The sequence below is a fragment of the Pleurodeles waltl genome, chromosome 3_1, assembly GCF_031143425.1.
Source record: "Pleurodeles waltl isolate 20211129_DDA chromosome 3_1, aPleWal1.hap1.20221129, whole genome shotgun sequence".
In the NCBI taxonomy this organism is placed as follows: Eukaryota; Metazoa; Chordata; class Amphibia; order Caudata; family Salamandridae; genus Pleurodeles; species Pleurodeles waltl.
The window spans coordinates 1,846,427,230-1,846,444,824 of NC_090440.1; the positions used below are offsets into that span (position 1 = coordinate 1,846,427,230).

Below are 17,595 nucleotides of genomic sequence, written 5' to 3' on the forward strand. Positions count from 1 at the left end.
GAGACAGGCAGAGGCACAGAATGGGCAAAAAAAGAAAACTCCAACTTTTTAAAAGTGGCATTTTGAGACTAACAATTTAAAATCCAACTTCGCCATAAGTTGGGATTTTAAATTGTGAGTCCAGAGACACCAAACTCTAAGGTTATCAGTCTTGAGATTTATTTTTCTTTTTCTTTTTGACCTATCCAGCCTTGATCAAGTACCTCTGAAAAAAGTGTTCCAATCTCTTCTTGCAGTTCGGAGGTTGAACTGATGTTTGGTTAACATTAATGTCCATTTTGTAGGCTTGTTTAAATCTTCTTTTAGGTAGTCTTTTTTGTCCAGTATCACCATAGCACCACCTTTGTTTGAAGGTTTAATTACTACGGAGTCTGTGTTCTTTATATCACAAATTGCCTTAAAAGGAGCTTTAAAGACAATGGGTTTGAAATAGTTTGACCTGTATTCCAAATGGTTCCAATTGGTTTAAAGGAGATACAACTGTGTTCTCAAAGTTATCACTTCTGGCATCTTTGCTAGCCACAGGACAAAGGCAGATTGTTTTACAAAATCCTGATGCTTCTCTGATTTAAATTTCAATGCTGTGAAAGAGTACCTGTAACAGTTTCCCTCCTTAGTTGAGGAAAGTGGGTTGGTACCCATGGTACAAATGAAAAACCTTTTTCTATTAAGAGTAAATTATTGTTCTCTACTAAAAACGATTCCCCAAAAGATTGAGAATAAGGGTTGTTATGTTAGGATCCAACCAATACTTATCTAATCCAGAGGTTAGGGAGTACTCTTTTTGCTCAGGTCTTTTTTTTTTTTTACAAGCAGCCTGACATTGCTTTTCTCCCTCTCTTTTTCATTAACAATATGCTCTTGGGAATGATTTAATATGTATATTTTGCCAGTGTCTCATGTGAGACACTCCTGGCACTCTGTTGGTGACCACCCGTGAGTGCCACAGCCCCTAGTTGCTCCCTCAGACCTGCCAGTGCACGAGTCAGCTGGCTTTGTCTTAGACCATGCATGACCAGTACAGCAGGAGTGCATTTTCAAATCTCTTGGCATCAAAATGTTTTAGGTTTCCTATGAGCTACTTTTCTTTCCATTCCCACCAAAGGTAGGGAGTTTAAGAAAAAACCTAACTTTTGCTCCTTGACAAACACCTGTCACATTTTAAGTGCCTCATTGTCTCCTTCAACAACACCCTGCAGTTCTCAAGTCAGACAATCTTTGTTGCCTATATATTTTAGGCACCCCATCCTCATTTGCTCACTTGAAGGGCACCTGTATGTGCCATCAAATTGCCCTCTCACATGAAGAATACCAAACTGCAGTACCAACCCTCAGAAGTCCAGGGGACCTCTCATCTTACACTGTTCCCCAGCATGCTCACACTTCTACCATACCCCTGAGGGTATAGGGGGCAAGCACCACTGGTTACGGAAAGGTGGATCCACATAGTCCAGTTACCACAAGTCCAGGGTGTTCCAACACTCCAGAGAAAGGTCTGGTCTTCTTCAAGGTCCTGACAAGTCTGTCTTCTCGCTCTCCATCCCTCCCTTTTGCAGAGGTTTTTAAGTAGGGGAGGAAAGTTCCAAAAGGTAGGCACTTCTCTCCAATTCTAAAATGATACATATACGCTCTATCACTTTCACAGCCTTCTTTAACAGAATTTCAGGACTTTTCAAGATGACAACTTCAAATGACCTTTTGAATGTGCTCTCTGAGAGGCTGGGGCACACCTTCTAACTGATGCAACACCCTTGTCCTTTCTCTACAAAAGTTTAAAGGAGAGCAACTCATCTGATCAGCTCAAGAGCTCTGGCTGAACTCTTGTTTTTTCTTGGGTTAAGCCTTATCGGGCTAGTGAAGAAGGAAAATGTCATCAGTACATACAGACTCTGTTCCCACACTTTTTTCTATCATGAACCGGCCTAATCACTACAAAATAACTCTCTTTTGTGGGGAAGGTATCAATCCCTCAGCTGACTAGCAAGGTAATTAAGTTGGTAACAGGTTAAGTCAAAGACAAAATCTAGTCTAAGAGCTGGCTAAGAGTTGTGAAAAATCTGAAGTACCAGAAGTAGCGCAAATATAATAACATCAATGTGATATATGCAGTCAGGCCCTCTTGTTTGCCATGAAGTTGTTGTGTCACCCTATTCTCATCTTCTTATATTGAGTCAGCTCATTGCAGTTTCTCAATCGCTTTATTGGATGTTGCTGCTAAAAGGGCTGCTTTCTGGTGCCCATCAGTAGTTCTTTTAAGTTTGCTATCAAATCTATAATATTGCTACAGCTCCTAATTGATATCAACAGTGCTGATTTCCTGGCTACTGCATCACTCACAGATTGGCTTTAAACACACTAGATCACTGCTCTATGAATTTCCACACAGCTTTATTGCTGTCTTCATTCTCTCATCATCATTCTGTATGTGCACCAGTTTCCAGCAGTGGAGCGCAAACCTTCTCCTCTAAGGGCTACCCTTCCACTTCTCTGCTCTCATAGGGCTGTGCAACTCCTGAGAAAGGATGTGGCCTGACCATGCCAACGAATCCCTTTACTCATCTCACTGAGTTTAAGGGGTTCTAAATACTGGTCCTTTACCATAATCCATCTTTTCTCTGCGTTCCTTATGGTGGATTGTAGGAAATATGTTTGCACTTCTTTCTAGATGGCTACTCTCTGCTTATTCCATCTACAATGTGGAGTCTCCCCAAATCGGAGTCACTCCCTCGAGAATGTAGTAGAGAGAGACCCGAGGCCCTGGCTCCACATGGAGAGAGATTAGCAGCCATTTTCTGGGATGCTACCCACAGCCTCTCAAGTTCAAAGAGCATTAGGGAATTCACCAGTCACTATGCATGGACTTACATGGTTAGCTTACAATATTTTTTAAAACATTTGCACTCAAAATAATCACATGGTAGTACCAAATGTTAGGTATTCCAGAATAGACTTGCTTAAGCAAATATGATTAACTAGTCCTATAACACAACAAAAAACAACTCTGGACAATGTCATTTGAGGGAGCCATCCTCCAAATGAATTTCACAGAAATGGAAACATCCGTCAATTGTTCCTATCTCATTAGCTCATTCTGTCAAAGCAATTAACTACAACCTGAGACAATCAGAAGTTCCATAAAGGCAAGCACCTTTAATCAACCTGTTCTCTCATTCACTGCCACAACCAACATTAACCTAAGCAACCATGTCATGAATTACCCTTAATATCAACTCTAACTGTGTGTTTCATGCCAAATGTATTGATATGATTATAGGGAGTAAGTAAATGTTTGTCTACCGTGTTCCTACATTGTAATGCAGTTGGCAAGATTATCTGGGTCCAGGGATGGATCAGATCATCTAGGTCTAGTGTGAGATTCTTCAGTGCAAGAAGGATCTGCCTTGCTTTAATCTTGACTCTGTAGGTATCTGATCTAAGGGAGGAATGTATTATACTGGGGAGTGGTGTTAGGAAATATTCATGGAAAAAATCATAATGGAGGATGGCAGTGCTCACTGTGCCCTAGGACTCAAGCTGCTCCCTACCTATGAGACCCAAGTAGGCAAAAAAGAGTATACAGATGCTTATGTTCTTGTTTAAATTGAACCTGGCAAGACAGTTATGGCTAGATTATTTCTTCTGGAGCGGTACCAAAGTAGATATATATATATATATAGCTGGTTCCTGCCTGAGGTGGCACAGTGGGCAAAAAAGTGACAAACTGGATTGTGGCCCAGACAAATTACTAGTGTCTGAAGTTAAGCAATTCACCGATCATTTTTTGTTTTAATTAGAGGTTGGTGGAATAGTCAGGAGTTGCAGGATTTGAATTGCCAAGTCTGATAATAATCCGTCCCACTCCACAGGACATAGTACTGCTGGTAAGTGAGTAATCAAAGGACTTATCTTTGGTGGGGAAGTGGAATGGGAATAACAGAGACATGTATTTTGTTCACAAACCTTAAATATTATTCAGAAATCCATAAGTATTAATAGCCTAGGTCAGTTGTGTTCAATATAGGACCAGGAAGGCTGTACCCATGACACATGTTTAGAATATAGAACAAGTTTGCATGCACAAACATAAACAGATCTCATTTGCACTGTCACTCTAGGTGCTGAAAAAGCTCTACTCCATAGCCTCCTAGATTTCAGACTGAACCTCTCAAGGACATCCTATATGGAGCACCACAGCTCATCAAGAGCGTGAACAAATATTACATCACCTCCCTCAGCCTGAATGAACTTCACTTCGCCTTCCAAGCCTGCACCATCTACAAAACTAGCTGCGTCATTCAGAAAGTCATCGCGACTTGCACCCAACATAACTGGATGACAAGTTTTAGACAGTGCAAATGTACAAACACACGCACTCAGTTCTGAGCAGAGTGTCGCTAGCACAACTGTTCATGAAAATATCCCAGGCTGCCAGACGACACCGGAAGAGTTCTCTATTTTACCCCGGTGCACTCTCCAAATCTCTCTGGCAGCTCAGTTTCCTCACCTATGAACCATCCAGTAGGCCTCAAGTAGCACACCTGACTATTGCCAACTACTGCTCTTTGCTGACATTCCTATTTCCTTGATACTTCAAATATACTTTTGCCCGCAAAATCAGCCTTAAAATCTCTATTCAGGTACAGTGCTATAACAGTCACTCACAAACACGTGTATTTACGTCTCCCGTAGGCACCTAGTGGCTCTTAGCATCCCCTCAGTCAGGAAGCCATCGGACTGGAGAGAAAGAAGTGTAAAAATGAAGCAAACATTGGCAAAGACAACAGGTTTCGCCTATGCAATATCTCTTTGACAATGTTTTTTTTTCACATGGTGCACAGTTCAGCTGGTGTGGAAAATGACAAACAAAAATAGGTGAGTGTTATTTTTTTATATGTTGCACAGTTGAGCTGCTGTGCAACATGGATTAAACAAAAAAAATAAGCACTATGATACGGTCAATGCTAATTACATCTAGTGCTTTCTTTTTACTTTAAGCAATGTTGCAACATGTAAATAATACATTGACAAAGACAACAGATTTCACATAGGCAAAAGCTAGTGGCTTTGCCAATGCCTGTTGTGTTAGGGAGGAGGAGGAGATAAAGGAAGAAGGAGGAGATAAGCCAGAAAGCAGCAGGGGGAGGGAATAGAATGGAGCGATGTTGGAGGAAAGACAAAAGAAGCAAGGATAGTGGGGGGAGGGGTAAAGAGGGAAGAAAAGAAAATAGGCTGGAGATGGCGGGGGGCAAGAGATGATAACGTTATGTCCTAAACATGCAGTTGGACTAAATCTGTGTGGTGCTACCTGCATGCTTCACTCTGTAAACTCTACCAATGGCAACTGTACTCAGCAAATTTAAAATTAAAAGAAAATATGATCCGCATTTAAAAACAACCCAGTGTCCTAAGGCAGTCTAATGTCAGTGGGACTTGTAATACAGTATCGGTGTGTACTGCCAGCTGGATAAGGATCGCACTCTCAAATGCTAAATGTGCTGAAATTATTGTTCTACATATACAGTGTGTCTGTGTATGTGGTCAATAAACCAACTTGAGAAAGATGGAGAAAACTTTATGGGTGTCTAAAGCTCCTAGAGCTTGCACTATGCCTCTGCTAAAGTAAAAGATACCAGGCTCTCCCTGAAAGCATTAAGAGGAGGGAAACTGTACTGGATGCAGAGATCACCAGCGGAATGTCACACATTCCACAATCACGAACAGGACAAGCAGCTCGATGATATAAAACCCTGACAGCCTCCGAGCACCTTATTAAACATGCAGATCCTTCCCAACATGTCCTTGCCTACATGAGAAATGGTGTGCAGGCAGATGGATTATGCAATAAAATTAGTTGAAAGAGCTGTGGGAGATGTTTAAAATGTTTCAAATATTTGAATCATTTTGTTACCGGCTCATGTGTAAGCTTCAATCTACTGCACTCTAGTCACTAAAATGTTTACTAAATAACAAGGTTAAAGGCACTTTGTGATTAAAGCATGTGACAAAGAGGAGGTGAGAAGTCAATGTTGTTTCATCCTATATGTGCGAGACCTGCAGTAAATGAACATTGAAACAATAAAATGACAAACATTAACAAAGTCAATAGCAGATGCACTCGTATGGCGTGCTTGATAGCAAATAAAAAAATACCTTCAGAGTGCGTAGCCTGTTGATGGCCACTAGCAACTGGCAAGTGGCCAGAAGCTGTACTTGGACCACGCTCCACAGCATGGAGAGGCAATTCAGAGCAGGAATGCATGTAAAGTGAATGCAGAAGATGTGCTGACCAATCAGAAGCTGGTTAATTAAAGCGATCTTGGAATCAATGAATGGTACGTAAAGGTAAGTATTGGGTGGGTTCTAAGTCCCTTTAAAGATATATTTTTTTAGTACAAGAGATTTCATGCAAGCGAAACCTAAAAAATGACATCAGACCTTTTGCATGTATGCATTCATGATCTGGAACAACAATCCAGTATTCACAGGGCCATCTAAACCATGCTTTAATTCAAGAAAGAGTTGAAGACACCTCTCCTTAAAGAACACTTCATCATAATGTGGTAACAAATCATTTGTGAACAGTATCCTTGCCTTTGACACGTGCAGCATCCATCTGCCTTTGGTTACCTTTGCTCTATGCAGATACTGAAAACATGTATTCATTTATATATGTATACATATAAGTCAGTGGTTATCCTAAAATCTGACACTGATGTGGCCTGTGTGGATGTTTGTTGGCCAAACCTATTGTAAGTGGATTTGCTCAAAAAATAAAAAATTTGAATCGCTCATCAGCAAATTGGTAAAAAGAAACATGTATTCCTCGGAACAGGATTTTAGGCGCAATATGTTTTAATAAAATAAAATGTTGGGACACATCCAAGTTTAAAGCATAATTTGGGCAGTCTTCAGTTATTCATCAGTATTGTTACATCACCGGAGCTTTAAAATACCTTCTTTGTGCACGTCGGAAGAGCCAGAGTTAGCCTCTTAAAGCAATTTCTCTTGTCAGTCTGGACTAATTTGCAACGCAAACCATCTGCTTATTCCATCTGGTCCCAGGACATTAGATGGGATTAAAGCCAAATCAAGCTTTTCTCATGTAAGACAGAAGAAATACCACCAGACAAATCGAATACTTACACACTTCTCACTGTCAAACACGTAACATAAATGCTTATTTGACTCTGAATCCTTGCAGATGAAAGTAAATATCCGCTTGTCCGTTTTATCATCGGCGCAGAAAGATATCCTATGCAGCTGACAGTTGTGGAGGATTTCCTAGAAACAAGACATTTAAAGACAGTGAGTCACTTGGTTGCAGGAACCTTTTTGTGCAATGAAGAGCTTTTGTTGGTTTAGCAATCATAGGGCTCGACTGCTGAAAGAAAGCACAATGAAATGTTCCACCATGTTTTAGCACGCCTGAATAAATAGATAAACGAACCCAATCCAAATGTTCGTGGCCTGCTCATTCACCTATTCATTATGCAGAACCCTACTCTCTTCACAGTCCTAAATTACCTCACACGCTCTCATTACAGGGGACGGTTATGATGTGTAGGGGTCGTATAGCTGCCAAATTTGAATATGTGTGCAATCACAATGTTTGTGCTAAGTCTATGTGTGACATTGACCTACTTTAGAGTGACACACTAAGTGACGTTATATCACAAGCTATTGAACAAACAACTGTGCAGGTTTATAGTTTTGCACTGATATATTTGTACTTCTGCATTCACATAGTAGTAGCAAAATGAAAAGTACCAGAATGCGATGGAAAACTATGACCTAATGAACTGCCTATAGTTGTCCAAGGTGACTACCTTCCTACTTGCATCTCAGATACTCAAAATTCACCTTGGCATACATAAAGAAAATGACCTTGCAAGGCAAGAGTTGTCCCTTCCCCGCTTCCCTGGCGTCTAAACTGCCATAAAGCAACTTGTCAAACTGCCTAATAATCTATAACATAAACCATATACTCATGTGTGGCTGTCTCTCTCTCCACTTTGAAAGTGAGCTCCGCCCAGGAAAGCAACTATTCCAGCAGGAATAGAAAAAAGATGGGGGGGTCAAAAAAGTTGCATTCCCCGTGTTAATTCTCATAAGACATTTAGACATGACTACAGACCGAACCATTGGACGGAATTACACCAAATTCGGCAGAAAGGTAGCTTTCGGTACGCAGATTGTGCTTTCACTTATTTGGTGTAAATCTGTTCAGTAGTTTTTCAGATATTAAAGGGAAAACACATTTGTATATCTCTGGCCATTATGACTTTGTGAAGATTAAGAGTCGTGCACAGCAAATGCAGAGCTCTGACTGGCTGCCAACACTTCAAACCAGGAAGTGTTAGCAGTTATCTTTGGACTCTGCTTCAGCTGAGTCCTACTACAAAATGTGCAAAAAAAATGAAAATGGGCCAGAGTAGGGACACCCTGACACCCTAACTCTTGTTTTTTAATAAAAACGTTTGCTGTAAATTTGCCAAATTTGTGAATTCAGGGTAGGCAATTAAAAAAAAATGTGCAGGCTCCCAATCATTTTTGTGAAGCCCCCAGGTGGACCAGGTCCCAAGGGCATTTGCATTTTAATGCAAGGGGCCCTCAGGTCCCCCTGGAGCCCCAGGAACTAACAAACCCCAGGGGCTTTAAAAAAATTAAATGGGGGGATGCTGCCCACCCCCCACAGTCCCAGGTACCACCATCTCCCTGGGGCTTCAGACAATTGCAGCCCCCGGGACTACAACCTCCCCAAGGCTTTTAATGAATATAACACAGGGCTGCCTGGTCCCCCTGCAGCCCCAGGGACCACCACCTCCTTGGGGCTCTTTTTGTGGGAGGGGGCCCCAGGACCCCACTCGAGGTGCCACTGATGGCCCTGTGGACTGTCACCCCCCAGGGCCAGCCCACGCTATGTCTCAGGGTGCCTACCCCAGGACATAGCTGTTTGCTGTGGCTTGGCGACTGCATTGTCAGCTGCTGCCAAGCCACAGCAAACACTCTGCTCACGGCGTCAAACAGCTCTCACTCGCTGTGAGCAGAGGTTTCCTCTGTCTCCCTATCCGTGGAGATGCAGGCAGGGATACATAGGAAACATTGCTCTCACAGAGAGGGAGCTGCTTCAGGCTCTCCACATGGTTCAACATTGTGACTGGATGCCCAAGGTTGGCACCCAGGTCACGTGCCCCCCCCCCCAAAAAAAAGAAAATCAAGTCGACCCCACGGATGGGGTCCCTGGAGCTGAGATCAGCCTGGGGAGGAGGGTACGCACAGCCCCCCTACTCCCAAAAATAATAATAATTAGGCCATACCTCAGGGGATGGGGTCCCCGAGGCTGAGGCTAGCCTGGGGAGGGGGGCTGTGTGGCTCACCTCTCCTAAAAAAAATATTCAGGCCAGACCTCAGGGGATGGGGTCCCTTTGGTCCAAGATCAGCCTGGGGAGGGGGCCACGCAGCCTCCGTCAAAAAATTAAGGGCCTGATTTAGAGTTCGGTGGACAGGTTACTCCGTCACAAACATGATGGATATCCTGTCCACCATATTATGAGCTCCATAGGCTATTATGGGACATATGGTGAACGGAATAGCTATCACATTTGTGATGGAGTAATCCCATCTGCCAAACTCTAAATCAGGCCGTAAATGTTTAGGCCATGATCCTGGGGATGGGGTCCCTGGAGCCAAGATGAGCCTGGGGAGGGAGGTCACGTGCCCCGCCCAAAAATACAAATTTTGATCAGGCCCTGGGGGATGCGGTCCCCAGGGTCGAGATCCACCAGGAAGTTGGGTGTCCCCGCTGTCCCCCAAAAAATGGAATATTTAGGCTGGGCCCTGAGGGATGAGGTCCAGGGGGCCGAGATCGGACTGGGGAGGGGCGGCCATGTGGGGTTCGGTTGTTATAGGGGTTGGCCACAGCCCGTGCGCAGCTCAGGGTTGGGTGGCTTTTGCCGTCGGCCACAGGGCCTGGCCATAGGCCATGCTGGTGGTGGCTGGATTAACATATAGTTATGAAAATTACTTTAAGGTAAAAGAAATTGTAGAAATTCACTGATAAAAACAAAGGCTACAGGGACAGTATAGTTAAGAAATATAATTTTAAAAAAAACATAAAAATTCACTGAAAAAACAAAAGTTCATAGGGATGTTAGAGTAAGATTCTGAATTTACTCATACAAGACTACAGAAATTCAGCAAGTAACTATAATTTGCGCTGAGGTAACTATACCTCGCCATGCACTGCTAATTACTCCAGATATTACAGCAGTCCTGAGAACTTCTATAATGTTCTTAAAAGTATAAATGAAACATTAGCAGTCACATTTTTGTAACTGCTGAATTTCTATGCTTTTGTATGACTAAATTCAGAACCAAACTAAAACATTCCTGTACCATCTGTTTTTTTTCAGTGAATATATATATATATATATATATATATATATATATATATGTATATATGTATATTAGAAATTGAGTCTTCGGTTGACAGTCAGGTTACCCCCTGTTCAAGCAAGGACTCTCATTCTTGTCAGGGTAAAAGAGAATCACCCTCAGCTAACCCCTGCTTACCGCCTTGGTAGCTTGGCAGAGCAGCAGGCTTAACTTCAGAGTGCTAGGTGTAAAGTATTTGTACCAACACCCACAGTAACTTAATGAAAACACTACAAAATGACAACACCAGGTTAGAAACATAGGAAATATTTATGTAAACAAAACAAGACCAAAACAACAAAAATTCACCATACACAAGTCAAGTTATCAATAAAAATGCCAAAAGAGTCTTTAAGTAGTTTTAAACACACACTAGCGCTGCTAGCGTGAAATTGTACCTGGTGCGCATCAAAAATAACCCCGCACGGGGGTATGCATCAAAAATAACCCCGCTTGGGCGGGTGTGAGTCAGAAATCCAGCCGCACGATGATCCAAAAACCCCACAGTGCAGGTTGTGATCTCCCAGCCTCCGTCAGCGATGCTGCGCGTCGTTTCTCCTGCTCCGTGCGTCCATTCTTCAGTCATCATTTCGCAGCTGCGGAGCCGGCGGCGCGTCGTTTTTTCAGCCGCAGATCGGAGTGACGTCAATCTTTTCCCCGCACCGTGCTCTGTTTGTGGATTTCCTTGTCTTTAGGCTGCCAGCTTCTCCTTTCAGGGTCCCAGGAACTGTATGGGCACCACAGGGCAGAGTAGGAGTCTCTCCACAGACTCCAGGTGCTGCACAGAGAAGTCTTTGCTGTCCCTGAGACTTCAAACAACAGGAGGCAAGCTCTAGATCAAGCCCTTGGAGATTCCTTCTCAAGATGGAAGGCACACAAAGTCCAGTCTTTGCCCTCTTACTGTGGCAGAAGCAGCAACTGCAGGATAGCTCCACAAAGCACAGTCACAGGCAAGGCAGCTCTTCATCCTCAGCTTTTCAGCTCTTCTCCAGGCAGAGGTTCCTCTAGGTTCCAGAAGTGTTTCTAAAGTCTGTGGTTTTGGGTGCCCTTCTTATACCCAATTTCTCCTTTGAAATAGGCCTGGCAAGTGGGTACACTTGCCAAGTCGAATCTGCAGTTAAAACTCCACATAGACACTGCAATGGCAGGTCTGAGACATGATTACAGAGCTACTTATGTGGGTGGCACAACCAGTGCTGCAGGTCCACTAGTAGCATTTGATTGACAGGCCCTGGCACCTCTAGTGCACTTTACTAGGGACTTACTAGTAAAACAAATTTGCCAATCACGGATAAATCAATTACATACAATTTACACAGAGAGCATATGCACTTTAGCACCGGTTAGCAGTGGTAAAGTGCTCAGAGTTCAAAAGCCAACAGCAACAGGTCAGAAAAAATAGGAGGCAGGAGGCAAAAAGATTGGGGATGCCCCTGCACTTCTTCAACATTTTGTCCCATGATACTCTTGTAATGTCGGTATTCTGCCTTCAGTATTCTGTAGAACAATCATTAACAACTGCCAGATGCTTCAAATGAATTATAATTTAGTATGTTCATCGACAAAACATTAAAACATTTGGATATTTGGGAAAGCCAAGAAAAAAAAAAAAAACATCGATCAGTGCCTATCCCTTTTTAGCACGAATCAGGAAGTACAACAATAGTGTAATTGTAATGGTAGAAGACCCCATTGGAAAAGTCTGGGAAAACGAGTTCATTTGCACATCTGAACATCTGTGCCAGGACCGCCCCTCTGGCTGCTAGGAGAGATGAGGTGTGGTAACAGTGAATGACATTTGATGCCTAGATGTCGTGCTCTGTAAAAGCAGAGAAAGCCTGCAACACAATGTGCAAGCCATCTGCCTTCTGTTCATCGCTTGAGCCCTTATTCATGTATTTATACAGTATATGTCACGTTTCAAACTGTGCAATGGTGCTGTTATGATTTGTGGCCTCATTCTAAACAGATTACAGTAACAAGCATAGTTTCCCATGCTTGGCTAATTAACTTGTGATTATAGCAAGAAAACATTTCTCGGAAATAACCTACTTTTTTTAAAATTCCGTATGGAAAAACTAAGCATAGTTTAAAATCTAACCACCCCTTTTATCAGAGGTCTTTCTCAGTCTGGCTTTTAGCAGGGCAGTGGAAGTGCTTTATAGTGATAATATTTATCCCCAGTCTTAAATACGTTCTTGGAACGTTATGGACATCTTTGGAGGCTTAAAAAAATGTTACTATCCCATTAGAGGATAAATTCAAAGGTATGTGCAAATTTGGAGGAATACGATTAATATGAAATATTTTTTTATGTCAACTTTAGAATGTTTATAAATCTACCCCACATACAGTATATGTAGGCAGATGCTTACTGTGAAATCATAGATTCATACATCTATTACTACAGTGCAAAGGTTCAAACCCATGGCAATGCCAGAGTGGAGGAGGGATGGATTTTGATGGCAAAAATTAATTATAACCTATATTTCACTGCCGACACTTGGGACTCTTGCAGTGGGATTGTTTTTGGTCTGCATACATATCCCGCTTTATGAATGATGCACATGAAGGTGAAGTGGAACATGAACTATCCGAGCCTCCTATTGTGAGCCAAGGCATTTCCTTTTACTCAATAAAGCACATTATTAATGCATTTCCTCTTAATACCTTTTTATTGGTGAACATTTATTTTTATTCGCGTGGTCTATATAGAACGATGAGCAGAGAAGCAAAAGAGAAACTTTCTGTTCCGAGAAAGTGACCGACACAAATATATCCATGCAGGATGACGGAGTAAGAAAAATAAAATGAAAAGTACCAGCCATTGAGACATTGGTTCCATGGGGGAATATTGGTTAATAATGGTAACATTTTCCAGCCAACGTATATTATGAAAAAAACGTACTTGATGGAATCCTAAAATATAAGAAGATAAATTGATTAAAACCATATGTTCCCAAAAACCTCTATTAGAGAACATCGAAAATTGCTCCATAACTTAAGGGATTCCTCTAAATGAAACTATAAAGAAGGGCACATTGTGGATGTAAAAATATTATATCTGTTTGAAACGCACTGACACTTGCTGTATTATTTATGAGAGGGAAGTAGTTGGAAATGGAATTAAAAAATTGCTTTTTAATTCAGTAAACAGTCTGCAGTCTTATTCTCAGATTAACTTTATGTAATGCGTTGGTGTCCTTTGTACAGGGAAAGCTGATGCTGTGCTCTGTTTTATTAAATCAGCTTATTGTATCTAGGTAGCTAGCTAGCCAGATAATTAGATGGATAGATAGACAGACAGATGTGCAGAGAGAAATGTGATATTTATCACCGTTGTTAAGTGTGTGGAGGAGTCATAACTCACTAGAGACAAAGGCCCGCATTTTGACCCTAGCGGTCTTTTGACCACCAGGGTTAATGTGGTGGTATAACTGTGGTGCTATCCCTGTCACTGGTAAAAGGCTCCCCCACCCCTCAACAATCACCTACCCCCCCCACCACCGACCCCTCCAGAATCACAGCGCCCCCAACGAACCCTAGAATCTCAGTGCCCTCTCACCCCCACCACCTGTAGAATCACAGCACCCCACCACACCCCTGGAATCACACCGCCCCCAACCCCCGCACATGCACACACACCCACACGCAACATGCATGCACCCATGCACCACCACTTCCATACACGTATTCACTCACACTCATCCACACACCCATTCACTCACACATACTCTCACGCATACACACTGACATGCACTCACTGTAACATTCATACATGCATTCACTCACATGTATACCACCACACATACAACACAACACTCACAGACGCATACACACACACATTCATACACACAGGCAGACACCACAAACACAAAACCCCCACCCTACCACCCCACTCCCCTGACAAATGCCCAACTTACCTTGTCCATCGAGGAGGTCATCCGGCAGGGAACGGGAAGGGGCGCTGCTACCACCAGCAGCGCCCGCCAGCAGGACACTTCCAGGCCATCTGTTTGGCCAAACTGTGGCTGGTGGCGCGCTACTGGAGGGGCAGTGCAGGTGGTAGCACCGCCCAGGCGCCTCATCCACCAGCATGGCTACTGCCGGATTTCCACCCTAAGTATGATGGAAATGTGGCAGTATCGATTCTGTGGCGTGCCTGCACTGACAATCTTCTGGCACCCATGGCTTTGTCGGTCTCGGTTTGAGACCACCATAGTCATAAGGAGGGCCAAAGTTTCGAGTGGATAATGATGCCCCTCTGTTTGTCAACAAATTGATTCAATCAATAGCATATTATGCATCAAACACACCAAAGATGACATAATGGCACTTCAGGTTTGTGAAACCATTGGATTGCATCACAGATCCATTCAGGCATTTGAACAACCCTTTTTTCGAGAAGGCTACGTTTCTGCAAAGAATGCTCTTAGAACAGGAAGTTTTTTTTTTTTTTTTTTTTTAAAGACTTACTCTATGTATGAATCCATTTACTTCCATATTCCAAAATCCTCTTGAAACCCGCTATGCTGCCTTCTTTGTCTCCTCAAGTCTTTGGGCACAAGAGGTGCTAGATTAGTCGTCTTATTTGGAGTCTAGCAGAAGGAATACTCCATCACAAATGTGGTGGATGCCCTGTTTTCTGTATTGTAGGTGCATTACAGCCTTTGACACTTTTATTATGAGGGACTGGGTTTCCAACACATTATTAATGAGTATCCAATACACCAAACTCTAAAAAAGGCCCTATATCTCTATTCAGATTCTAAGATGGTGGGTGTTCTAAATACCCTTAGTGGCATTCCAATTCAAAAAGGCTCCTGTACTTCCTCTGATGTCCTTTACTATTTCTTCAGTGAATAGGTCTGCTGAATTCAAGGAGGAGTTGGCCATCACAGAGCACAAGGCATTTTTCATCATAGTGTATGTCCCTTCCTCTAGATGTTTGTTCCATTTAATTTTTCATTTTCTTATAGATTTTTCTGTGCATTGATTAAACCCCTTTGGTTTCATAAAAGATCAAAATACTGTCTAAAGAATATACGACGATAGCATTGTACTGTCTTGTTGTGAGAATTCTCTTACCAAAATCTTGTAAATTAAGAATTTTTGAAATTGATTAAAAAACCTTTTAATTGTACTGCGTGGCATAAGCACTACAACTAAACATATAAAGCCAACTTCTGCACAATGTTTAAGGGTCGGCCATTAGAATGATGAAAATTGCTGCATATTTATGTCCACACCATTTTCTTACAATTAAACCAAGAAAAGTACAAAATGTCATCACTTTAGTCTTACCCGACAACTAGAATGTAATAGAATGATTGAAAAACACCATTTAAAACAACTTGATGTTTTCAGGAAACAACATTTCCTGAATGACAACACTGTCAGCACACTAAATTACTATGACCCAAACAACTATACCTGGCTTTAGTGTCAGGCTCTTTCTCAAACCTATTAAAATTTTAGGTCCATCCAGAAGTACCAAATATGAGCAACAAACTAGTTATGTATGAATGGATTTTGACTTTTGGCAGCTGTTGGGCATCCACCTAATCTGGATAGTTAATTACTCTAAATAGCGAGGAGTTTCCTCTAATTGTGTGTGGATTTAGAGTTGTTGGATGCCGGACTTCCATCAAGAAGTGGTAATGTCACATATTATTCATTTGGACTGTTTTGAGGGATATAAACTCCAAATAGGACAAGAAGACCATCTGTCACTTTTAAACACATATCCAACATCTTCCAGTCTCAAATTCAGGCCCTTACTCTGCAAGCCGGGCCTCTGAAAACTCCTTGGCTTAGCACGGTAGCTGCTCAGCTGTCAGGCCTAACTCAAGTGCGGTAGTGTGAAATTTGTGGCTTGGTTATTCCAGTTTCAATACTTATTACACTTTTAGGAAAGGTTGAATGATCAAATGTCAGCATAACATTTAATAACACCTTAAATAGATACATGGTAAAAAAGAAAAACAAATAATTGTAAATTTAACAATACAACAAACAAAAGTTATGAACAATAAATACAATGTATCATCACTGACTAAATATGATACACGTCATATGGTTGAAAATATTACAATTATTACAATCACTGTTCATAATCAGATGTTCACAAATGGATATCCAAAATTGATGACTTCCACTGTGGTTTTTGTTATCTCACTGGCCTTCATGAAACATTCTGCACAACATGCAGACCACAATTCTCTATCACTGGTAATACGTGACTTATCTTATTCTATGGGAGGGGATTAAACACAAATCCACCCCCAAAACCGTTGACCAAAACAGTAACCTTTGTAATCTCTATCTAAAGATGACCACTTTTATTATCACAAGAACTCAGCTAATGCAACCTAAAGATAGTCATAAAAAATATAACATTTGAATCTCAATTCAGGTTATTTGCATTACTTCCTATAGTAGAAAGTGGTCAGAATGATTTAGAGCTCAAGCATTCCTCAAGCATAAATCTCATATATATCCTGTGACACAGAAGCACTTTTCACATGGAGTAAATGGCTTTGAATACAACATGGGAAAGCCTTTGACAGAAGCCAAGGTCTGGCCCATGGTGAAACATGAGATTATCAGATGTGAGCCCAATGGGGTATGAAAAGAAACATTTATGACTTTCTTCAATCTCTTGATCCTCTTAGTAAGCAGGCCAATCAAGTTCTGGACCTTTGCACAGACAAGCAGGACTTGATGACAATTCATCAATCAAATAGTTCTCTACCTACTTCTAGACCTGTGCTTATTTCATGTTACCAGATGCTAAGATGTAATGGGAATGTGACAATGTAGTATCCCGCATGATCACATTTGCAGGTGTCAAATTAATTAACTCCCTAAGCAGAATGATCACACAGCTTCCTGTTTTTGCTCTGAAAATTCTTAAGCCACACTCATTGTCCCTTGCTTGAGGGTAGAGGATGCTTCCAAACACTATGGGATGGCATCCTTTTAGCTCCTTAACTGGCTTCCTCACAGGCAAGGAAAACAGTAGAATGGGTTAGCAGAGCATCCACTGGTCAAAAATCAGAGTCCAAGCCAAATGGAAAAAGGCAGCACACATTTCTCGCAGAGCAAGGTCCATGTAGGTTTGCTTGGGGTGAAGCTACTCAAAATTCTACAGTGGACTTA

At 41.9% G+C, this 17,595-nt stretch overlaps 1 protein-coding gene across 8 annotated transcripts in view; it reads right to left on the minus strand.

The window, feature by feature from the left end:
* Positions 1-17,595, minus strand: part of GULP1 (GULP PTB domain containing engulfment adaptor 1) — a 1,895,686-nt gene that overhangs the window by 274,641 nt on the left and 1,603,450 nt on the right. For all 8 annotated transcript variants that reach the window (XM_069225937.1, XM_069225932.1, XM_069225939.1 and 5 more), the window contains one exon: positions 7,144-7,281. In XM_069225937.1, the coding sequence (XP_069082038.1) occupies positions 7,144-7,281 (138 nt within the window). The remainder of the gene's footprint in view (positions 1-7,143; positions 7,282-17,595) is intronic.